At 40.0% G+C, this 25,300-nt stretch overlaps 1 protein-coding gene across 1 annotated transcript in view; it reads left to right on the top strand.

Moving 5' to 3' along the window:
- Nucleotides 1-25,300, top strand: part of TSPAN5 (tetraspanin 5) — an 84,015-nt gene that overhangs the window by 52,527 nt on the left and 6,188 nt on the right. Inside the window, exons 2-4 of the mRNA XM_059817417.1 lie at nt 11,489-11,539; nt 22,955-23,101; nt 24,987-25,157. Coding sequence (XP_059673400.1) covers nt 11,489-11,539; nt 22,955-23,101; nt 24,987-25,157 — 369 coding nt within the window. The remainder of the gene's footprint in view (nt 1-11,488; nt 11,540-22,954; nt 23,102-24,986; nt 25,158-25,300) is intronic.

Below are 25,300 nucleotides of genomic sequence, written 5' to 3'. Positions count from 1 at the left end.
TTCTTGAGAGTTTAGAACTGGCTTCCAAATATACTTGCTCTTAAACAAAAGCAGGGCTGAAAGCTGGAGAAGCTACATTAAGAGTGGTTTCCGTTCCAAATCCTTCTCTGGAAAACCATGCCATTGCCTTTCAAGTTGTCTCCTCTCCTGTTGCCTGTGTGTTTGTCACGGTTAGTGGCTGGAAAGTGAAACTCTGACACTGCTGAAGCTTTACCCAAAGGCAATAATGCTTTTCGGATACGGGAAAAACGTCAGTAATGTTTTTCAGATAAGTTGTTCTTTCTATGTAGTGTTATGCTTGCACTCTTGTGCTGCAAAATGTTTGTTTTCTCTGCTAGCTTGGATTCAACTGCAGTGCAGGCAGGGAGGTGCCAAAGTTTGTTTAGCAGTTCGATGCTGCACACTTTCTTCTTTACACTTAGGCTGAAGTTTTTACCCCTGCTGTACCAGGTTACCTTCTTTACATTGGTGTTTTTAGCAGGAATTAATCGTCTCTGGTTAGCAGCTGAGATGCACCTGCTTTGCTGTATAAATGCATCATTAGAATAAACTGTTTTGAGTAGTGTGGAGTTAGTCCTTTAGAAGATGAAGCCTTTTAACCAACGTTGAGAAAACTTCTTTTTTGTGCTTTTGCCTTTGTTTCCATCACAAGTTTGTTAGAGCACACATTGCCTGATCTCCTTCTATCCTTGACTTTAATATTGGTCGTAAGAAGTCTGCTGTCAGGAGTGGTCAGGAAGCCCTCTGAGCTCCTCAGTCTGACAGAGGTCTGCTTTATTCAGTTTGTGCCCTAACACATTGCTATTGTGTAACACGCCCAAAGCAACACTGTTCCAACAAGATCTTGTGGGACTCCTAGAGGCAGAGCTCTCCATAGTCCTGTTACCTTGCGTTTGATTGAGCCAAATGTAGTGGGTTTTGCCTGTAAGGCTGGAGTTGAGAGTCTGTGGATTGCAGAGGTCCCATTTGAGATTTTGTGTAGGGCAACTGTTCCATGGGAAACAGCTAAAGTTATTTAAATCAGTTTTACTGCTGGTGCTCAATAGTAAAAACTAAGTGCTTTCTTCTGTTTTATAACAATGTCCAGCTGGGCATGGAAACTTACCCAGTATTCATATTTTTATGATTAAATGGCTGCTTTGTGCTGCTCATATACCTTGTGCCTTGAAACCCTTCTGGGGCTGAACAGAAGGTAAGAAAATACTTTTCCGAAGTAAGGAGGAGTTGCAGTTGCTGGACCAAGTTAAAATGATGGGTGAATTCAGAAAGTCAAACCAAATCCAGTTCTCTGTTCATGGTTGTTGAGGTTTTTTGGTATTTGTTGTTGGGTTTTTTGGTGTGTGTGGGTTTTTTTGTTGTTGTTGTGGTAGATTTTTTGTTTGGGTGTTTTGCTTTTTTTTTTTAATGTGGGACCCTGTTTAGAAACTGAGGTGTGACATGAAAACTTTACTTTTAAGATCATTCTAGTGTTTCCAAGGCTTTCTTGAAAATGGTCTTGAGGTACTGTCCTCCTTGGTAGTGACTATGTACAATTAAATAAGGTGGGACCTTAAAAGCAGCTGCTCTGCTTTTATCAATAAGGGACAAAAGGAGATTATCTGGTTGACATGTGCATTCTCTCTTGCAAGTCATCTTTGCAATACCAGAACACCACCTACATTCTGGAAGAGAGGTATGCAAAGACTGACTGACTGCAAGAGCACAGCTATGCAGCAGAAGAATCTTAGTGAGGCAGCATCATTTACTTTTTATAGATTTTCTCTTAGGGAGCCATCTGTATGTACTATAACTACATTTCCACATCTCTCAAAGAAATTTTCTAATCCTTTTTTCCTGATACGTGTCAATGGGAGGGATCAGCTATTAATGTTTGTGCAAACCAGAGAAGTATAACAGTAGGCAAAGGTAATGGACTCATCAGGAGCTATAGTTTATGGAAATAATGTGGTTCAAACGGCAATAAAAACGGGAATAAAAGTTTGCACTTAGCAAATGAGTATTTTATATGATCTAGGTGATACTACTCATACTGTTGGTCAAGCTGAAATTATATGAGAAGAATGGCCTGTCATAGTGAACTGGAAATCTTACGATATAGTTCTGTTTCTGCAATGCATTTATTCTTAAAACAAGTTTAATGCCCTCAAATTAAATTGCAGCAATAGCATTGCATATATCTCCAGCACAAGTCCAGCAAAGGTGTCAGCAGCAAAACCTCCTTAGACTGCCATATCACATTAAGTAACTGTGATTTGAAGGGGCACCTTTACAGAAGTGAAGAGCATTTTGCCTACATGTTTAGTCAAGCCCCTGATGCCTCTTTTGAGAATGACAAATAGTAGAGGTGCTTTTGATGCTGTCTGGAAACTAGACAAAGGGTCAGCAGTCTGTTCCATTTAGACAAGCAGCTGGTTTATAGCTGCTTGCTTTTTCCACTGCCAAACTGTGGAACTTTTGCCTAGGAATAAAACCTTCAGGTAAATAGCATTGTGACCATTTGTTGCCTCTGGTATATTCCACATCACTTCTGTTTGAAAAGAAATCATGGTTTTGTTTGCTTTGTCTCCTGCCAAATAGTGTTTTGCAGAAATGACAAATTGATGTCAACTCTTGCAAATTTTACTTTTATTGGAAATTAGAAAGATATCTTGTAGTATAAAATAGCTAATAAGCATTGGTTAATTTTGACATAAGTAAAAATTTGGCTTAATTTTGTGAATAACCTTGTGTTGTCTACATCAGGGGCATATACTATAGCTTCTAGAGTTAGTAAGAAGCAATGCACTGCAAGACAAACTGCAGGGCTGAATGACCTTATTGTCTGGAACAGAATTTTTCAAAGCTCTGGTCCACAGACCTTCTGGTGCCTCTGGAAGCTGCACTAAGAGGTCCACAGAACCATTTTTAATACATAATCTGAATTTTTTAGTTCTGGGCAGTTACAGTGTAGTACACAGGAAATGCTGAGGGTTGACAGTGGCTAAAAACACTACTGTGTTTAGAGCCATTTCCCTCTATTGCAAGGACTACAGGGTGCAAAACGATAAAGAATTTTGTTTGCTATTTACAGAACATGTCTTGTAATTTGGCTTTGTGCATCTGGATTGCTGATAGTAATTGTGTGTGGGTATTGGAAAATAATTTTGAAATATGTCTAATTAGTGTTTTAGTTATATCTTTTTTCCCCACATCTCTCCAAAAGACCAAGGTATTCACACAGCTGGTATGACTTTTGAGGTTATGCTTTTGTTTGTGTTGACAAAGTAGTATTGGTCTCTGTACACTCTTGGCTGCATCTTTGTAAAGTGAAGAGTTACTAGGCTATCAGATAGCTCTTAATAAACTTATCACAGCCCCTCTTGTGTCCGCTTCTTCCCTCCGTACCCCCAATGCTTGGTGCAGTAACTATTGGAAGTTGATTTATTTTATATATAAACATATGCTACATATATGTATATTTGCCATTATGGAGTATATAGTTCTGAGTCGGATTTGACCTGGGGAGATAGATGTGTGATAGGCTATACAGTCACATCATATCGGGGTTAGGATTTTGGATACCTGAGCTTGGCTTCTGACATGTTATTAAATTGCAGTGAATCACTTCCTACCTTTTCAAGCTATGACTTCTTCATATATGTGGTACCAGTTTCTTTGTAAATGGCTTTGAACATCTTACTGTGGGGGACCCCTAAAAAAGAAGCAGGAATGAGCATGTGGTGAGGGTAAGAGGCAATTTGCTGAAAAAAGTTCTGTGTGCAGTTGCAGGTTGGGTGTGTGTTTTCACCGTTTGCTCTGTGTTCAATCTCTTTTCTTGCTGGCTGGTTGTTTTTTAAGTAGAAGGAGAGCCAGATTAAACTGTTTGGCCCAAGTTTGTCTGCAAAGCTGGTGGTGTTCACTCAGTGTGCCTCTCTATCCAGACTGGTTCAGTCTTTTCATGCCTCCCTCATCCTCCACATGCATTTGCTTCTCTGCAAAGCGAAGAGAATGGCTATCCGAGTATAGTCCATTGAAACGGCCTAGGATGTGGCAGCTTGTGTGGCTGGGATGGATTTTGGGACTCCCTCTCCATAGGCTACAAGCACAGCTAGGAACTGAGGCTGCTTTCCGACAAGGAAATGCGGAGCGTTCAGAGTATGGTGCTGTGTTGACAAGCCTACCTGTTTGTTTCCTGGCTCTGCACTCTGTGTTCTCAGCTACTTAAATCAATTGTGTGGGCAATGTAATTGGCTGTTTGTTACTAAGGAAAAAGACTAGCTCAGATCCTTTCTGTTTGCTGTATCAAATGCCTGCTTGTAGCTGAAATAAGTGAGCATTTGTGTATCAATTTCATAAGCATTTCATGTATGCTGTTTTGTGGGGTTTTTTTGTGTGTGTGGTGTTTTTTTGGTGTGTGTTTTTTTTTAAACAACTTCTGCTTTTAATGGAACAGTAGCTTCAGAAAAGAATATGAAGAAGAGTCATGGTGGGGCTGCACCTAAATAGACTGAAGCTCAGGTAGGGTGTTTTGGGACAAATGAGATCAGTGTAGTGGCAGGAAGAGGAGAGCTGGAGGAGGTCTGGCTGTCCTCTGGGGTAGGAAGCTGCTGGCCCTGGGCAGCAGGACAGACATGGAAAATGACCCATTTGCAATACTGCTTCCAGACACTTTGCTTCACCCCAGCTTGAAGCAGAACATGCTTTCTTTGCCTTCATGCTTTTTCTTACTTGCAAGCCAGAACGAGAAGACTTCTATCAAATTGGCTAAGAGAAATGATTAGCGTACTGATACAGGATGTGGAATTCAGGTTTGGTTTTTTCAGTTCTTTTATTTTAATTTTGCACTTTGCTGCTTGCGGTTGTGTGTTGAGCCCATATTGTTTTCATACACTGCTACAGCACCACTTACATAATTTTTGGATGGTTTTAAAAATAGAAACTGACTTCAGGCAGAGAAGCTGCAGTGGAGAGGACTGAGCCAGAGATGGAATGGTATTGATGAAGAGAGCAAGGCTGGATGGGATACGTAGAGGGACACGGAGCACTTAATGTAGTTCAGAAGCAAAGACAGGCAAGAGACCCATGGAGAGGTGTGTGCAGCAGAATTTCTCAGTCTTCCTGCATAGTTTTTTGGGCTCAGGGAGAGCAGAGAAAGAGAGGATGGTGAAACAAAGGCCAATAGAGAGTGTAAAGAAGAGTAGAAGAGAAGGGATAGGATCTGTGTGAGATGAGTACCCCAAAGTGACAGTGAATGGTGATGGTACTTCAACTCTGTAGGCTTTTTAAATGTTTTTGTGTTGTAGTGGTGGGGTGTTTACCTTAAAGATCTTTGATTTTTGTATAGGGGAAGAAGGTACTGGTTTTAGGAAATTAACTGGATCTCATAGAAACAAAAACTTGAAACTCCCAAAAGCTTTTATTGAAGAATTTTACAAAGTGACTGCTGTTTGTAAGTTTTGTGTGCTTTAAAAAAATCTGCTCCAAATAAAGTATTTTCTTTAGACAGCAGGACCTGAGTTTAGAGTGTCTCATTTTGAACTTGGAAAGAGTTAGATTTATTTTATCTAGTCTTGAGGGTAGTTGTTGTTGTTCAAAAGTTGGAGTAGGGGAAATAGGGTCTAATTCATCCTCCTTTTTCTGTTTTCCAGTATATCAATTTCTGTGGACAAGAGGAGAGGGACTTCAGTCTTTAGGGACTCTTGTTCCAAGCTGATTGGCAGTGCTTACAATTGCACCACCAGAAAGCAATAAAATAAATATCTAGAGCAACAGTAACAGAAAGCAGATGTCTTGCTTTTGCAATTAAAGAGCTGGAGAAGGCAGTGAGAAAATAATGGCAACTGACTGTGCATTTGGGGGGGAGGGAGTGTATATATGTATCTTGCTTACTTGTCAGACAAAATGGAAAACCCCATACTGGTGATAATGAAAGATACATTAACAGCCACAGTACCTTGCTTTGAAAATTGGGGTCTTAAGTGCTTAATTTTTCATTAGAAAGCATCACGTTAAGAGTCCTGCAAGATGGAGCAGACAGCTTTTCTCATTGTGTTCTCGGGTCTGTTTTTCTACTTTGGATGGTTCTATAAAATCTGTTGTGTCTCTGATTCAGCTGAGCAAAATGCATGGATCTTTTTTCTTCCACGTGCGTGTGTGTTTTGTATTGGGAGGGAAAAGATATTACTGAGACAGTTATCTGTGAAATATAGTTTAATGTTTTTTTAAAAGCTGCACATAAAATGGAAATAGATTTGATGTCTTTTAGTCTATATTCAGTCTATATCTGAATGTTGCTGTGAACCAAAATGGTAATTAGTCACCTACGCAGCATCTTCATTCACTCACTGTAGTACATGTTTTCCTGCTGGTAATGTCTCAAGGCAAACAAGAAATGGGCTTTAGGAGAATGCATTCTTTGTAAGCATTAGCATAAATATGTAAATGTGTATGTATGCCTTTACCATGGTCACCATGGTATGTTTAGCCACATGAAAATGAAATGCTGTAACAATTTGTGTTGATAATGGAAACGTTATTGGAACTGGGGTGAATGGAAGAAGGAACAGGGCAGACTTCTGGTACCTTCCTTCCCTGTGCTATAGGTCCAGGTGAAAGCTGGAGACTTGAGAGGATGCCCTATTTGTTTTGTTTGAAAGAATGCTAACTGACATATTTAAAGCAGAGTCCACATCAGTGGCATAAAGGGAAGAAGACTGTGCGAAACTTCGTTTTAATTTCTGTTTTGGTGCTCTTTCTCTGTCAGGGCTACTTAAAAACAACAACAAAATCCTTTGTGCTCCGACACAGACATTAAGCTCCTTTTTGCCCTGGCTTAAAAAGCAAAGAGACTAATTTGGCATAAAGTACTTTAAAGAAAGCAGTGAGTATTCTGACTTTGAAATATCTCCGAGTGAGTCTGAGCACAGAGTGCTGCAGAGGAAGTGCTTAGTGAAAAATTGTTCATCTGGGGTTTTAGAGTCAGTTAGGAACTTGTCAGTGCTGCTTTATATATGTACAAAGCTCAGAAGTCCTGTGTTTTCCTGATTGTGTTTCAGTATGTGAAATACTACGCTTCATGTTGTCCTGATCACTGCTGTGCTTGTCAGTAAAATACTGTACCTCGCGTTCCCGTGCTGTGCTGGCTTGAATCACACAGAAGGAAATCTTGCTCTATGAATAACCTACAGCATATTGCCATGGAAGAAACACCGAAGTGCCCATAGGAATCCTGATAGTCTCCTTGCTAACAATGTGAGCAGAGTTCTTGTGGCAGCTCAAAGCGAGGGCAAGTGGGAGGTTTTCACACTGCCTAAATATAGGGCTAAAAAAAAAAAAGCTCTTGCGAGGAAGCTCTGCTTCTGAACTCTGACAATTTTGACATGCTTCTGCTAGTGTGTTCGTATTGTCATGGTGAAGGTGAAATTAGATAGCTGCACTATAGTTCCTTCTCACACAGTCTTTAATGTATCCACACATGGACGTACACTGGTTTAGGCACATGGCACATTAACCAACGTTTTACTTCTTGGCCCGTGGCTGTTGTACTTTCGCTCGAAAACCGGTGCCAAGTTATTTAAGAATGTCACCTGAGATGAAAAATTCGGTAACACCTGATCACTCTACAATAAGCTCCTCTCTCTCTCTCTCTCTCTCTCTAACTTTTCCTAGTGTTTGCATTAGTATTTACCCCAGCATCCTTGAAATGCTGTGCTGTATGATGCTGTATCCCTAGCAACAAAGAATGATTTTCCTTCATGCAGGCAAGACGGGGAATAAGAGATGTGCAGCTTGAAACACTTACTGGTCAATCCACTTCTGAAAACTGCATGTGAACTTTACAAGTAGGGCAACAGTGCAAGTACTGCTACACAATCTACTCTTAAATACTTATAACCTTCATGGAAGAGAAATTTGAACACATTTGTTTGATGATTGTGAATAGAAAACCTGTGGCTGAGAAAGTACTACTACGCAAGTTTTTTTGTAAGGCTGTAATACTCCAGAGGGATGTTTTAATATTCTCTTGCAAATTATTGTTTAAAAAAAGAAAAGTATCAAGATTTTACAAGCTCTGCCCCAGAGCCAGTGACCATTTATAGTCAGGCCAAATGGTCTTACTAGATGTCTGTGGAGAACTGAGACTGTTTTTCTCTGTAGAGTATTTTGTAGATAATGAGGCAAACTTCCACCTTTTTATTACTCATTGGAATCGCTTAATGGATGTAAATGAAATTTTCCAGACTTAACTGAGATGATGTGTATGCCATCTCACCCTCTCCCCACGTGCTTCAGACATGAAGATATTTTCTTTCTGGTTACAAGCAAGCAGAACAAGACTCTCTTGGAGACATCTGCAGAAGGGCTGCAAGAAAAGCAGGGTATGCGCCCTGTTTTACCTCTGGTTCTAACAGCAAAAATACAGAGGGATTTTTGCTAAGCGCTTTCAACTTTTTTTAGGCTATTCTTTCATAATTGTCAAGAAAATCCAAAGTTAATCCTGGTGAGAGGTGTAAGTCCCCTCATGAACATCTGTCTTCTGCCAGTGGGATTACTGAGAGCATTCCTGTGTGCTTCGTCCCCACAGCAGGCTGTGTTTGTGCAAGGGTGGCCCTTTCTAGGGCATGATTGTAGGGGTTAGGTCAGTGGTCTGCCTAGCTCGCTATTTTTGTCTCAAGCAATGCAAGTAGAGTTTGTCCAAGGAAAGAGGCATTTAAGCAACAAAGCGTGTGTACAGTGATCTTTTCCTGACTATAATCTCCCAATGAGCACCAGTGTAAAAACTTCCTGAGCCAGAAGCTGTATCAAAATAGCTTTTCAGTAGCTATGGATTCTCCGTTCATTTAGCTAATATTTTTTTTCTGAATGCCATTAAGCTTTTGATTTCCCCAGCATCCTGTGCTAAAGAGTTTGTGATTCCATCCTGAACCTTTTTCTCCTAATGGATCTTGTCCACTCTCCCTGTTTCATCAGCTGCTCAAAAGGCAACTGGACAGAGACATCGTTTTGGGATACGGAGAGGACTGAGCAGCATGTAATTCTTTGATCCTCTTGAAAACTCTGAGAACTCAGTTTCCTGGTTTTTCTTGACAGGCTTGCCAAAAGCTTGACAATCTCAGTTTTTTAGGTGCTTCACCTTAGTATCATACAGTCTCATTACCCAATCCGTAAACTGAGATGAGCTCGGCCTGGCTTGAGACCAGTATAGTCTACTATAAGTCACTTTCTGGAACCCATGAGGTAATCTTTCCTTTCAGTCTCAACTCCTGGTGAAGGATCAGGACACTTGACTGGATTAAATTTAATAAAGCTAGTAGATCTAAGCCAGACTTGCAGCTGATGTGTATGGCTGTTAAGTTACATTTGTATGCACTGATCAAATACTTTCATTCTAGTTTTCCATGCTTATTCTGTTCAAAACCATGTTAAGCTATTCACAAAACATAATGTATTGTACCTCTCTACAAATAACAACTTGCCACTTCCAAATGCAGCTTATGGATTTTTATAATAATATAGCTTTTCCCCTCACTCCTGCTCCTTCAACCTTGGTGCCTTTGGCTGTGTAAGAAAGAAGGAAAGGAGCCTGTTACTGCAAAAAAGAACTTAACTACATTTGTCTGAAAGTGATTTGGAAACTTGTACAGCTTTATCTCAAGTTTCAAATAATCGCTACAGTCAGGAGGATTACACATGCTCTTCTGGCAAGCTTTATAACCATAGAAAAAGAGCAGTCTTGATACAGGTAAGATGACCTTTTTTGGCTCACGTGTTGTATATGTATCACAGGAGGCTGCACTGACATTCTCAAATCCATCTCTTGTACTTTATAGAGAATTAAGGCCACTGAAATAACAGATTTTCTTGACCAGCAGTTCTGTTTTTCCATCTAGGAAAAAATTCCATTTATCTTGCATTAAAATACAGCTAAGCCTGCAACAGTTCCCTTTGAAGAATACTGGCTTGTAGTATTGTTTAAATTTACAGTCATGACTCTTCAAATGAAAAAGGAGAGTTTCATTCCCAGTTAGCATAGATGGGCTTCTGGGTGAGCTGGCTGGGTGTAGTGTGCATGGTCCTTTGGTCAGCTGGCAGAGCACAGTTGGAGGAAGTCACAGAGATGCGAGGGGTGTTAGGGAACTTCAGGGTATTGCAGTGAGCATATTCCACTTGATACTGCGTTATGCTTCACAGATATTCTTGTAGTATAAAGCTAAAATTGCCACTTAAAGAAGTGTGTGTAAGGAGGAAGGAATCTTGCTTTGAAGCTGGTGAAATCACTTCTGGGAAAGCTTTGTAAGTTGATATTCCTGTCTCCTCCCATTTTTCAACAGAAAAACACTTTTGTCCTGTTTTGCAAAAGAAAAATCATTAGGATACTTAACTGTTTACACAAATCTTAAGAGAAAGCATGCTATGTGCCAAAATAAATCTGTACACTGCAGTGTGGAGAAACCACAAAGAAAACCAGAGTTTGATGTTTGAGCGACGTTGCATTACATGTCCTGAAACTAGAGTGAATATAGTCGTCTTTTCAGACAGCACTGAAGTTTTTTAAAAACCAGAGATGAAAGTTGGACAGATGGACATTTAGAGATGTGCTCGGACACCTACTGTATGTTTTTTTAAGCATTCTACATCATTGGTACTGTATCATGCCAAATGCACAGTGGTGATGTTGGGAGACAGAGTGCTTATTCTGCCTGTTCTGCGTGTTTCACCGATCCTTAGCGTGGGTTTCATATGGAAACCCTGTAGTATTTGGAGGGAAACGATATACTCTAAATTGTTCAGTGGAACGGAGAATACAGGGATATAACAAAATCATAGGTGCTGTTCCCTTTTCCATCATGGGGGAAAGACACTGTCTTTTGAGTTTGGCGCTTTTGAGTCCCTTGGAGGAGAAAGGGACCATAACTTCCTTTACAAAATGCAGACACAGTCAGTATCAGAAAGGTTATAAAATATTGGCTTCGGGGTTTTCAAAAACTTGTACTCTTCTAGACCAGTATTATTTTTATTATTTTTTTTCTCCAGAAATCATAGGTTGTATTATATTCAAAGAGCTTTCTATGTTTCTGTGGACAACCTTGCTAAAACTGATAGTACCTGTGTATTTAGGACTTTCTTTTAATCACTTCTTCTCACTGGGAGATTGCTGTGAGGACAGTAGTTTTGTGCAGGTGGTGGTAATACAACCTAAAATAATGTGTTGCTTGGCTGTGGAGTTTGCTTTGAGTCTGACAAACTCAAAAAGAACCTTGCTTGATGCTGAGAAAGTGACATTTATTGCACCTACTATTCCTGTGTGGAACATCCTGTGCAAGTTACAGTGGTTGAGTTGTAAAATAAACAACTTAATACGTATTTTAAAACTCTTGGTAAGCCCCCACAGTCCTGACAAAATTGATTATCCAACAGAGAGGATGAGTCAATACATATGTTTAAAAAAAATAATAAATCCATAAATTTATAGTTCCTGCTCTGATACATTTTTATTTTTTTCCTTTAGTTTCTTGGCATAGCATTTCTTGGGATTGGATTGTGGGCATGGAATGAAAAGGTAAGTTGAATACAGCACCAAACTCCGTATTTTTCCTCTTTCTCTCTCTTTTTCTGATGAAATATTGGAATAGTAATATGCTGCACATTTTACGTGTCCATACACAGTTTCTGCTGAAACAAAATCAAGCTTCTCTGTCAAATAAAACCTTGGCTCGGCTCACCTAGAGGAAGATCCTTGGCATCTTTCCCAAGAATGCCCTGGCAAGAAATCATGTCTGACACTTGCACATAAATAACCATTTCAGTCCATGCGTGCTCAAACTGCAGCTCAGATACTAGAACACTCTACTGAAGGCAGTATTGGCAGTGTGTCTCTGCTGCATGCGTCCCCAGGAATGGAGAGGGAGCCTACATGTCTCAGAGGGCAGCTTACTGAAAATAAGCCTCCTCGGCTTTGCCTTAACATGAAACAGCAATTAGCATGCTTCTTAAGCAAACAACAAAAACCAAAAAACAAAACCAAAACAAAATGATCTCCAAAAAACCAAGCCAAACCTGTGACAGAATAACTGTTGGTTTTTCTTGTGCAAATAAAACTGTCCACTGGAACACTCTGATGCAAGACTGTAAAATCAACTTGGAAATGGGAAGAAAGGGGGGTAGGGAAAGAGAAAACATTTGTGAACCAGAGCCTAATTTTTAGTTTGCTTGCTGCAGAAGTTGGAATGAAGGTAAAATATAAAGACATAATATACAAAACAGGTCAGTATGTGTTGGGTTACTGGATGAAGAGTTTGGCTCGCTGAAAGACGACAGCTAAAATTAAAGCCAGAGTTTCCTTTTCTTCTTTGTTTAAAAGATTGAAAATAATAAAACCTGGCTGATAACAATGGTGCTGTGATATTCAGTTACATAATGTTTTTTTTCTTCTTTTAATGGAAAACATTGAGTAAGTTACAAATTGGTGTTCACTTAGGGCATAGTAACTGGTGCTTGCAGCAGAATAAATAACACATTGGAAGCACTGGAGTTTTGCCACTTAAAATTTCAGGACAAATTTTGCTGGATCAGAATTGAGTTGTTAACTTAGGTTCTAATTGCTCTGTGCATGTGACTTGGATGTAGATAAATACATATAGTAATGGGATATTAATTAACTCACACTTTATACACCCATATATATGTATATTGACATACCATATGATATTCATGTTGGATGGCTTGGAAAGAGGTGCTGTGATTATTTTTTTTTTTATTCAGCAGAGATGTAAAAACGTGTTATTTAATACTCTGAGCACATTCGCAGAACTTATACCTATGTCTAAGCTCTAGAGAAGAACTTTATTTTGGAGTTGCTTTCTAGAAGAGATTTTAACATTTTTGTATTGTTTCAGTAGGTAGAACAAATGATTCCTCTTTAGAATGAATGAGCAGGTAAAGGGAAAACAGCTATAGTCTAGTGTTTGAAGTCTAAAATATACCAGTCCTACAGCTAGAGGGTGTTCTGGCAGAATAATGATTTGTTATGTTTTACATATTTTCTATATGGGAAGGCACACCCCCTTCCTAGGAAAAATGCATTCAATTCATAATTGCTAATAGCCAGAAGCCAAAGCTCATGTTTTTACTTGAGATTTGGACATCTGTTATCAAGTCATCTTAAACCATTTTTAATAAGATTCTGAAAGTGGGAGAAAATGCCATGTTGTTTTTAAGACAAGCAAATACAACCACCTAGAGCAGTTTAATATGCATTAGCTCAGGCTCCATATGTAGTAGGTTTTTCTATAGAAATTAGTAAATAAAGTACTGTTTATTGTTTTAAAGCAGAGGTCTTTCCTTGAAAATGAGCATCTCTTCCCTAGCTTCCTTCTCTGACTGTTGTGTCCTGTGATGCTTAGTGTGAAGTGTTCCAGTTCATGGCTGTATCAACCAAAATGTAGTATAGGTACAGCTGAACTGCAGAGCTCTTGAGCACAAACAAGACTTGATTTTTGTAGCAGGACTAACGGAAAAATGGACTTGTGTCAAGTTCAATTTGAGACCTTTCTTTCACTCGGCTCTCTAGAGGACAGGCAACGGCCAGAAGCTGCAGTCAAGCAAGATCAAGTTCCAGATACTCATAGGCCTCCTGCAACTCAGTGGGAGGAGATCAGTTACATCCCAGACAGAGTTGTTCTTGCTGCAACTGGGGAGTTGGAGGCGAAGGCCAAGTAGGTAAAGCCTAAGACTTGAGAGGTCTGTAACTTAACTGAAAAGCACTTCTCTGGCTAGATTGCTTCTAGCCTAAGGCTAGCCTGGATATCCCTTAGGCATTATGGGCTGTTGTAATAGTATACTGTAAGACAGCAAAGCACCTTTGCAGAGAAGGACCTGGGAATCCTGGTGTGCACCAAGTCGAACATGCACCAGCACTGTGCCCTTGCGACAAAGAAGGCTAACGGTGTCCTGGGCTGTATTAGGACTGTTTCCAGCAGGTTGAGGGAGGGGATCCTTCCACTGGTGAGGCCCCACCTGGGCCAGTTCTGGGCTCCCCAGTGCAAGAGAGACATGGACATACTGGAGACTCCAGCAAAGGGCTGCTTAGATGATTAAAGGACAGGAACATCTTTCCTACAAAGGGCTGAGAGAGCTAGGACTCTTCAGCCTGGAGAAGAGCAGGGTCAGGGGAATCTTAATGTATATACATACCTGAAGGGAGAGTGCCAGGATGGAGACAGGCTGTTTTCAGTGGTGCCCAGTGACAGAGGCAATGGGCACAAACTGAAACACAGGAAGTTCCCTCTGTACATCAGGAAATGCTTTTTTTTACTGTGAGGGTGACTGAGCACTGGCGGGGTTTGTCCAGAGATGATATGGAGTCTCCCTCTTTGGAGATATTGAAAAGCAGTCTGGACATGGCCCTAGGCAGCCAGGTCTGGGGGTCCAGGTGACCTCCAGAGGTCCCTTCCAACCTCAACCATTCTGTGAAGACTGCTGCTGTCCCAGTGAGCTAAGTCTTTATCAAAGATGAACTTGGTGCTGCTATTGTGTAATGTGTAAACATAAATTTGTAAGTTTTTTTCAGGATTGGATCTTCAGAAGGACCCCTTTACCGTAAACTGATTTGGTGGTGGGGAGGATTTTGATTTTACTTCTATCTTGACTCACATGGCTTTCTATCTAGCTGTGTAGTTTTATAACCCAGCCATCAACTTGTATATACTTTTGCTGCTTCACAGAATCTTTTTAAGATAAAAAGATAGTGTGCCAGGCCACATTAAAAATGTAGGATGTAAAGAAATAATCCACACTTTACAGGAGTCCCGTTTGCTGCGGGCTAAGAACAGTTTGGGGTAGATTTGTGGGTTTGGTGGCTAGTTTCTCTTTTTTTGCTAAGTTGGCTTGAATTCTTGCCTTTAAACTTTGTTGTAAAGAAGAAAAAAGCACACTATAGTCTCGTGACCTTACTTACAGCCTTTTCAGGGAGGCGAAAGAGCTCATTTGTCAAATAGGCAATAGAATTGGCTTGACAGCCAGTCAGCCAGCCCTAAACAAAAACTGGGCAATTAGCATTCTGAGTCATGAACCTGAAAGAGAGCTGCGGGGTGGGGTGGGGGCAATAAACTCAGAGGCTGAATAAAGCTATCTATACATGGATGCACTATATAGCTCACAGTCTCTCAGTGTTTTCAAGCACGCTAGACTTGGGCTTGTATCATAAAAAAAGTTCATCCATGGCAGCTGATTTCCACCACCACCCACCCCAACAGTGACATGAACATTGTTAATACATAAAGAGTCTGTACTAAGCCCAAGCAACTTATATTAACTTTACTGAACAGCAGGGGAAAAATGTTCATATTTCGCTGGCTTTTTTAACCACTTCAAGTAACTTCTTCTGTTGACTTTTTATAAATAAACTTGACTTGTGCAAAACGTCTATGTCCCTCCTTGCTTGTATATATTAGATAATGTGGTCTTAAGTCTCATTGGGAGTGTTCATGGTATGATGCCAGCAAGTACTTGAGAAAATAAGCTTCCTGGTTCTCTCACTACCTGCAGGAGATTTATGTTCAAGAGGAGTCAGACTAAGTGATAAATTGCTGTTACGTATTCTGAGACCTAGTAAGACTGTCCATGGAGAGGGAGTTTTTAGAAGGAAAGCTCTGTGGTTTTGGGGTATACTGTAAGTAGGAGGTAGCAAAGGTAGAGATACTAAAGTAGGGAAAACAAATCTGCAGATCCTTGCAAAATTTGTTGATTAGACTTAGTTCATGTATAAGGTTGACTGAAAGGAAGAGGGAGAAGTGGAAGAGGTTGATTATGTGCATAAGGTTGGTTTTTAGGCTTTTCTTGCTAAATCAGCATAACTAGAAGACACTCCAGCTCAAAAGTCAAGTTGTGCACAGTTTGGAATACCAGTATGGTACCTCTGTGTGCCAGCATAGTATTCCTAGCGAGCAGGAGCTCTAAAATTGGATCTTAAGTTTTAAGCTAGACTTTTACATGTTGATATAAGGTGATGTAGGCCTGCTTTGATGTTCTGGGACAGGCTAGACTCTCTACATAGAAACAGTCACAATTTGTCAGACCAAGTCTGTCTCTCCTTGCCCTGAAATGAAAACTACAGTTGTTTTCAGGAAAAAATTCTCACTTCTTTTACTGTCCCAGTGAGTGGCAGACATCAAGAGGGAGTGATACACTAGTCACTCCATAATTGTTGTGCATACATGTCTGTCACATAGTTCTTTTAAAAACAGTTGCTGACAAGGAAACCGTGCGCGTATCCTGTGGGTCCTCAGGGCTGAAGAATACCCAAAGCATATATCTTACTTCTAAGCCAGGACTCTGTATGTGGATTTTACAGGACTGGGAGGAGAGAAGGGGATACTAATATGCGCTATTACATTTAATTTAAATTTCAGTACATAAAGATGCATTATCTAAACAGGCTCTTAAATAATTTTGCTAGTGTTCCAACACCTTGTAACCATTAATCCTGAAAAATTTAAAAATCTGTATCTTGCATGTATTTATGCCAGTTATTCACCTATTGAACTCTGCTTTGTCACGACAAGAAAGCTGGACTAGTTCTCCTTCACTAGACACTTGAAAAATAAAGTTCTGCTGCTATTGCTGTTTGCTGTGGGAAATGCAAACCCAACAAAAACCAAGGAAATAAAATTTGTAAACATCCCCCACCTAGTTTCTTGCTTGCAGAGACAAAATTCTGGAGTGGAATTAATTTGGCATGTTTCAATGACTATTGTTCCGTTCCCTGTGCTCATTCAGATGCACAGCATGGAGAAACTGCATGGATTTTATGACTAACAAAGTAGAGAGACATTTTTCCATTTTAAAATCATGTATTTGGAAATACTTTTATTTCCCATCACCCCCACGTGTTCCTGTTTGCCAGTGATTCTAAGTCCTGCAGATGAGCTTGTGGAAAGGCTAATCCTCTGTTTGCAAAGAAGAAATGTTTCAGAAGATCTTGTACTACTGAATCTTTTTCTGACAATCTGCTTTTTTTGTCCCCCCCCATTAATGGGATTCTGCAGCAGAGGTTTTTTCCAATCTTGGAGGAAATGGAAAAAAAAATAGCTGATTTCTCTCATCCTACTGGTGTTGGTTTCTTCTCTTTATTTTTGAATGGCCCTCTGGGATGTTGTTTGTCATGGGGACTCTTGTGTTGAGTCCTGTTCTTTTACATGCACTCCTGTGGGCCAAATTCCATATACTTTCACAGTGTGTCACCTCTTTGTTCCCTAGAATGATGATTCTCCTAAGTTGTCTCTGACTCAGGATGCCTTGAATTTTCATTACTTGGTCAGCTTCTCAAAATGCTGCTGCCTAGAGTGTTTTCACTTGAGGCTGTTCTGTCTTGCCCTGCAGTATGCTACTGTGCCTGTGAAATCAGCTGTTCCACAGAAAAGCAACAGTCTAGTGAACTTCTGGGAACACTTCTGAGACCTGAACGTGGCAGTAGATTCTCTACATTAACCACAACCATAGACGGTCTGGAAATCTCACTAGTTTGTTAATGAACTTGTGACTCCCCTTCTGTTTGGCCTCATTAGGAACCAGGAACACAATCAGATTGCATAGGTGTGCCAACACAGGGGCACTACTCCAACCAAGATGTCTGTGTTGGCATTCATACATTCTGGCCAAATTTAAGTAACTTTCTGGGTTCAGCATGTGAAGGCTATGCCTGCTAAATGCAGGTAGTGTGGACCAATAGGAGAGGAAGTGGTGTTGAAGACACAACTTGCACACTCGACAGATTTTGAAAGGTTTGCGTTTTTCTCAGCCTAGTTCCAGTGTGATCTCATGGACTGAATGCCTGCTAGTGGTTGGAGCACAAGTTATGTTCCAGGGACACATATTAATTTGTAAGTAATCTAGTCTGTGTGCTCTGAGACTGTTTCCTGGTGTGAACTGAAGCATAGGTTGTGTGCAGTCCCTTTAAATGGACTCCTGGATCTGACCTGAAATGGTGATGTAGATGCGCACCAAAGGTGGGAGCTGGAGTCAGAGATCTGTCTCTGAAAAGTAGTACAAATTGTCCTGATGATCTTAAAGAGTACACGATGGAGAAGGGGTGAGGGGTGCACCCTTATTGCTTTTCTAAGTGACTGTTGCTTCCTTATTCTTTTTTGATGGGATAAAGGCAAACAATTGTGCAGCTATAACAATAGGAGGGGCCTTCCCGAGTTACTGTCTTCAAGACCAGCATTTTTTCTTCGCCTTGTTCTCCCTTGAGCTATGCATGAGATCCTGCTTGTAGGGTGGAGGGCTCTGGCCATGGGGAAAAAACAGTGTGACAAGAGCGGATCTGTCACTGGATTCAGGCATCTCTCATAGACTGTTTTTCTGCCTGTGCTTACATACTATAAGGAGAAGACTCCAGTTCTGCAGGAGCTTCTGGCCAGCCTGGCTTGGTTGTCTCATGTTTCTTGGTGTGGTGGAAGGCACCACGAATGCCTCTTCCCCCCACCCTTTTGTTGGAGAAAAGAGCAGGTCCTACTGCTTCCCTTGACTTCCTCTCCTGAATTTGGGGTAGGGTAGGAATATGAGGTCAGTCTTTCCTGTTCTATGCCTCCCCCATTGTATCCTAGTGATTGAAGTGAAGTACATTTCACGATAAAGGAACTTTTTTCATGACTTGACCATTATTGATTTTAGTTCAATTATGGATGATGCTTATGTTGCTTCACTACCCCAAACAAATTTTGACTTGTGGTGGATTAAAAGGTTAAATAATAACCCAGGCGCTGTAATGTACAGCAGGCAATTGAGAGTGGGGTCACAGAGCAAACAGATGAGCTGGAGATCAGCCAGGGAACGCGTCCTACTGGCTCTCCTTGTGGGACTACAGCAGAGCCCTGGATTGACGCCATCGTGAGAAGAAAAGTATTAGAGTATGTAGGTTTGCACAAAGTGTTTACTGCCAAATAAAGATTACGCACATGCCTAAACTACCGAGAAAGGGATGTGCGTGTACCCCGCAAAAATAACCATCCTTCCAAAATGAGAATGTGTGTTTAGGGAAAATAACTTATTTCCTCCATTCAGACGCTAAAGCATCAGTAGTACTTGCAACTATTTAACAGTAAAGGTTGGAGTGAACTACTGCAGTAGCGTTGCTGAGAAAAATAGTTTGCATTTGTAGAAAGTCTGACTTTAAAGGATTTGCAGGTGGTTTGCATCAACGCAAGACCTAAGCAAGAGATCAGTTGACAAATACTCACTGCATATTCTGTGACTGATCAGCCTGAGGATTCAGAGTGTGTCACTGGAGGATGCAGTGTTAGAATGAGATTCCTGATCCTTTGCTCAAGGACCTCTGGAAACATTCCCTTCTGCTTTTGGCGAAAGATGGGATGAAGACAGAATTGGTCACTACCAGGTGTTTGTACATCTCTGCCAAACTTTCCGCAGAAGTAGCCATTACAGCCAAAAACTACTGAATACTGTGGTAGTAGGCATTATAGAAACTTGTGGTGGATAGGAAAAGTATGTGCCTATATACTGTTAAGAAGAACTAAATGTACAGCTCTAAAGTGAGATAATATTCCCTGGTCATTGCCCTGCTGCTTTGAAGCAAAATATGCTTTTCTTCAAAGTATTGCACTGCTGTCTCTTCAGAGAGCTTACTTGTAAGTGTCCAGAAAAAAAACAAGACTGGAAAACTATTTCAGCAGTAAGCAGCAATCTTCTATCAGACTATCTCAATGCATCTCTAGCTGTGACCACAGAGCACTGTCTGTTTGTCATTCCTGCAGCTAGCTATTGTTTTACTGCCAAAGCCTCTCTGAAGATTGTATATCCTGAGATGTCTCTCCAGAATACCGATAACTTGGGATTCATATGCAGAGAGCACACGGAGTACAAACAAGAATTACACAGTATGTGCTTTGCACTGTCAGGATGTATTATTTGGGGTTTATCCAAGATAGGCTTATGATTGCCATATGTGGACTAGCAAAAGATGCACATAAAGGTGCTTTCCAAGGACAGCAAACAATGGCAGATAAAGCTTGTGTTGTTCTATTTCAGTACATGTCAGATCATAGCTACCCTGAGGATTTGGAGCCTGGAGGAGACCAGAGATTAGATGAGTGACTTTTGCCAGGTGACCAGCCAACATGTGGCATGCCAGGGTGCTAAGAGCCTGATAGTGCTAGAAAATCAAGTAAGGTGGCAAGGGACGCGATCAGAAAGGCAATATACAACTGATTCACTAAATTTTATTGTTGTCAACTTTAATGGGAATGTGACAAAAAGCAAAGTAGTGTATTTCTTCTCACTAACACTTCTTTTATATTATAACTAGCTTCTCTAAGAGCACTGTCCACATATGTGAGCAGAATTTCACTTGGATTTCTTCTTTCATTTGAATTTTACTACTTTCATATGGAAAGAACATATTAAACAATTAAACATAGTAATTTGGGCAGGTATTTTTGTTCTTTTGGTTTTTTGGTTTTGTTTTTTTAAAGAAAGACAAAGTGACTTATGAAGAGAGACTTAAATGAATGTTTATCCTTCTTGGATTTTTTTGGAAGTAAAATAATTATAATACAAAGGCAACATCCTTTCTCCGGTAACTGTTTTCTCATTCTACTACACTACAGTCCATTAATTCCAAAATCAGGTAATGTTAGAAGAACTGAGTAGTAGTGTTTGCTTTAAGGCAGAATTTCATCTCATCTTATGGTAACTATGTAGGCACAGAGGGGAAACATAGAAAGGACTTAAAAACTTCATGAAGAAGTCATTTTAGCAGTCTTTTTCCCTTGGGGCAGAGCTCATGTTTCCTGACTTGTGTATGACCAAGGCCACGACTTTTTCAAAGGTTTGTGTGTTATTGGATTATACTGTTTATTTTGCTTGTCATTCCTAGCCAGAAAGTTATGTCTTTGATTTCTTTTCTATGACAAATGTAATGAAGCAAAAGTAGTGGAAAACTTTTGCACAAGTTGATTTAAGTGTTAATGACGGATAAGTGTTCATTTCAGCCTGGTTTGTACCATCTCATCACTAGTTAGTTAGAAAAAGGGACATGCCAACTGGTCTGCTTTCATAGCAATACTGGCTCTGAGCAGTGTTGTGTTATATCTTTTTTATCTTTTTCTAATCCTTTTAATGAATGACAATAAGACTAGTACTATATGTAATGTAGGAGGAAAGTTATGAATGGGATTTTTTTAAAAATTTTTTTTTTCATACCTCTCTGTCATGCAATAGCCTTTTGTAGTAGGAGGGAGAGGAATCTGGTTTGAGAAAGTAATTCATGCTGTTGGTTTATTGTTCGTACTTTAGGATTGGTTTGCAGTCAGGTTTTTTCTTTTGGTTTTAGCATGCTGGCCTTTTCCAAGGCTCCTTGCTGTGTGCATTGGAGAAATTAATGTGTGTATTTTAGCCAGTCTATCGTTGCCTGCAGAATTAAAAAGCTTTGAGTACTGTCTTCGTTTACTACTTGCTCAGTGTCAGTTTTGCTTGGAAAACTATGGAAGTGGTTGTAGACTACGTGGAGTACTGTATCAGAGATATTGGTTCCATGAGTATTTATATGTACTGGTGGTCCAAACTGACTATTAAAAAAAAAAAAAATTGTAGGTCTAAAGCCGCAGTTGTGAACAGTCATCTGTTAACAATGTTACTAATGGCTTTTGGAAATGAGGCTATGATAACTTCCTTCAAAATTATTGGTGTTTTGGGACTGTTTCAAAGAAGCAAAGGGGATATGAAGAGGGAAAAGGTAAAGAATGAAGAAGTTAATAATTCTGCAAATAAGGAGTTGTAGAGGTAAAGGTCTATATTGTTGCTTTTCAAGCCACAGCTTCATTCAGGAGTTAGTAGGGAAAGCAGTAGTCCAAAGCACTCAGCCTGTGTTCAGGCTTCTTTGAGAAACACAGGGAGAAATGTCTGCTACAGCAGTGTGCTTTGCATTGACCTACAGCACTGGGGAGATGAATGAAGAAATAGTGCTACTTCAGCTTTTCTTCTGCCAAAAGGGTTTAGGAAACTGTAACTGTTCCTGCGCAAACTCACTGGAATAAGGAGGACTTTGTACTTGCTTCTTGATATGACCCATCTGTTCAACATCAGCCAAACTCTGTTTAAAACGTGTTCAACAAAATAAAATAGTCCCTCAGGATTACTGGCGTCACAACCCAAGCTCTGCTTCTAAGGGGGCAGTGGCATTAGAGGCAGACTGTGCTGACTGTCATATCTGTGGTTTACCATATGATAGGTCCAACAGAAGTTACTGCAAACCGTCTCCCAAGACAAGTCCTTAAACTGCCTTATGTCCCACTAAAAGACTTAACATTATTTTCAAAATTTTCCTGCTAACTGATTAGTCAGTAGCCGTACTTTATATAATGAGGTTTTGCCACTGTAGATGCCTGAAGCTGAATTGGCCAGGTATCTAGTTTGTCAAAATTTGGTGTAAAACTCGTTGTTGCAAGATGCTGCAACCTAGGAGCTCACTTCTAATTTCTGTCAGTTGTAAATACTGAGCAGAAATGCTAAATTCAAGGTGGTGTTCTTGCTATTGACTGCTTTTTCTATCATAACATGTGTAACTGTGTGCTTACATAAACTGTGTATGATACCTAAATAGCATCTCAGCATGGGTAATAAGATTGAGTTAAGTTTTGTTCAAATATCTATTCTGACTTTCTGGCAGACTAATTCTTACAGCTACAGAAGCAGCAAAATGCCCTGTGGGTTTCTCACAGAGGACTCTAGAAGCACATTTTGTTGTTCATTCCACATGTTGATTCAGAAATATTGTACATAATCACCCTTTTTATCTCTTTTTTGAATGCAGAGATTTTCTTAATTGTGTTTTCTTGCTGTACTGCAGAACGTTTGTTTGCTGTAGTCTTCTACCTTTCTAAAAAGAAAAATGCAAGCAGAATTTGTACAACTGAAAGCTGAGCATACTTGTTATCCCTTGGCATTGTTTCTTTCCCAGGGAGTGCTGTCCAATATCTCCTCCATCACTGACCTGGGAGGCTTTGATCCAGTTTGGCTCTTCCTAGTGGTAGGAGGAGTTATGTTCATTTTGGGATTTGCAGGATGCATTGGAGCTTTGCGCGAAAATACTTTTCTTCTCAAATTTGTAAGTAGCCTTTGCAACTGTGGCATTCATCAGTTACATAGCATAAGTCACGTTCTCTGTTCCTGCTTAACCGTGTAAAGATTTAACCCCAAAAGGCATTTTATCTCCTGTGAGAGTACTGTTCTGTGAATTGCTTTTGCTTAACTGTTAACACTTTACAGCTCTTCAGTCTCTGGTGCTTACTGGTTTTTTTTAAGGTTCAAAACTATTGATGGTAAGAAACATAACATGGAACTACTGCTTATCATATGGATATAGCCAAACATTTTGCTTTCCTGTCGTGAAAAGAGAGAAATTTCTGCTAAGAATCTGCATGTTGAACTTTGAGTCCATAACAAGCTGCCTATGAAATACGAGGAATGTAAATACACCACTGAATGTGTGACCTGTGTGATTTCTGCTATGCAAGTGCCCCTCATGGTATAGAGGAGACAGGACTGTTACGAGGGACAGTTGCTGATATTCTCAGTTCTGTTTAGCTAATTTGAAAGGCTTCATTGCTCACTGTCAGTGCTGGGGCCTGAGAAGGAGAAAGGGAGGAGATTGTGTCCAGGATAGGTAAAGAAAATAGAAGTTGTAGTCTTGAACTCTGGGCTGGACTGTTAGTTGGGGAAGGAGCTGCTTATATACAAACATACCTCAGTATTCAAAACTCCTTTAGTTAAGTAGCCTGGTTCTGTTTTTTGAAAGCCCTTTTCCTGTGAGTTTTGAAGATGAGGATAAGAGTATCATGTTCCATTTTAGATAAATTTAAGATTTATACTAAAAATTCAAGATTCTTTCCTCCACCACCCCAACTTCCAGAGGTGGGCACAGCCTCGGTAGTAGTTGTGTCTTCATAACCATTGACTGTTAATATGTACATGAAAAGGCTTCCAGTGAAACAAATGCCTTCGAGTGACATATTTGGCTCCCACAGACATGTATAAGGGGGGGAGGCAGTTGAGAGTTACAGTTCTTGAGGCAGTTATAAAGCAGCTTGGGATAGTTCTAGTTTGCTCTTGTCTTAAAAAAACAAAGGGGGAGGGGGGGAGCTATTGTAACTTTTTTTTCCCCTCCTCTTTCTTGCTTCTCTTAGCTTGCCTAAAATGAACCCATCTGCTGTACCAGAAATAGCTTCCTATACAGCAGCTGCAGGAGAAATTAAAAATGCATCTGAACAAACACAGAGAGAATATTAAAATGAAACTCAAAGGCGCAGTTGCAAAAGGGATGGACTTCCAGTATATGAGGACCCCTGTGTGTTTTGAAACAGTGTAGACTCAGTGGAGATGCTTAGAGAAAGTGGCAGATCATTAGTAATGCCTTTGGCATCCATTGCATTTGCATTAATCATAGCAGCCTCATTTGGTTTTAATGTGGATGTGAGTCATTTCGTAGACATTCCGCTCTGACTTAGTCATTAATTAGTTTCTGCTGTTACCAATTTTTGCTTTGTCCTCTTAGGCAAAGCTTTACCAATGAGGGTGTCTAAAGAAAAAGTCACTTAGAAAGCATTTCACTGTAACTATTGGTTGTTTATGCCTTTGAAAAATCTAAGTGCCTACATAGAAATTTAAGATGAGTTTTCAGAGGACCCTACAGGTGGTGAGTAACCATCTCTGTTGAAATCTACAGTGAATTCTCTTGGACCTCTTTGAAAATCCCAGTGAAATGTCCGAAGTTTGAATTTGTTGGCATTTTTATTATTTGTTAGAATAGAATTAAGATTCCTGTACTACAGCCCTAGTTAAAAATTGTGTCTTTTTAATTTAAAATTTCCTGTGTGCTGGAATAGCTTGAGCTTGCACTGAAACAGATAAAGCGCTAACACTGGACATAATTGTGAGCCTTGAAGTTTTTGGTCGTAAAGCAAAATAATTTTAACCTTTTTTCTTTTTCTTAGTTTTCTGTGTTTCTTGGAATTATTTTCTTCTTGGAGCTCACTGCTGGTGTTCTAGCATTTGTTTTCAAAGACTGGATAAAGGACCAGCTGTATTTCTTTATAAACAACAACATCAGAGCATACCGAGATGACATTGATTTGCAAAACCTCATAGACTTCACACAGGAATATGTAAGTTGGACTATGTTTATTTTTTTTGTAAAGCTTACTTTAAAGGAATACCTACTCTGTTTTTTACTTCCCATTTGTTTCGTTTCTTCAAGGAACAACAGAAATCCTAGCATATAATACTTCTGAAAATATATATATGTGTA

Source organism: Gavia stellata, chromosome 5, assembly GCF_030936135.1.
Source record: "Gavia stellata isolate bGavSte3 chromosome 5, bGavSte3.hap2, whole genome shotgun sequence".
NCBI classification, from domain to species: Eukaryota; Metazoa; Chordata; class Aves; order Gaviiformes; family Gaviidae; genus Gavia; species Gavia stellata.
This window is presented reverse-complemented; position numbering and strand designations above follow the sequence as displayed.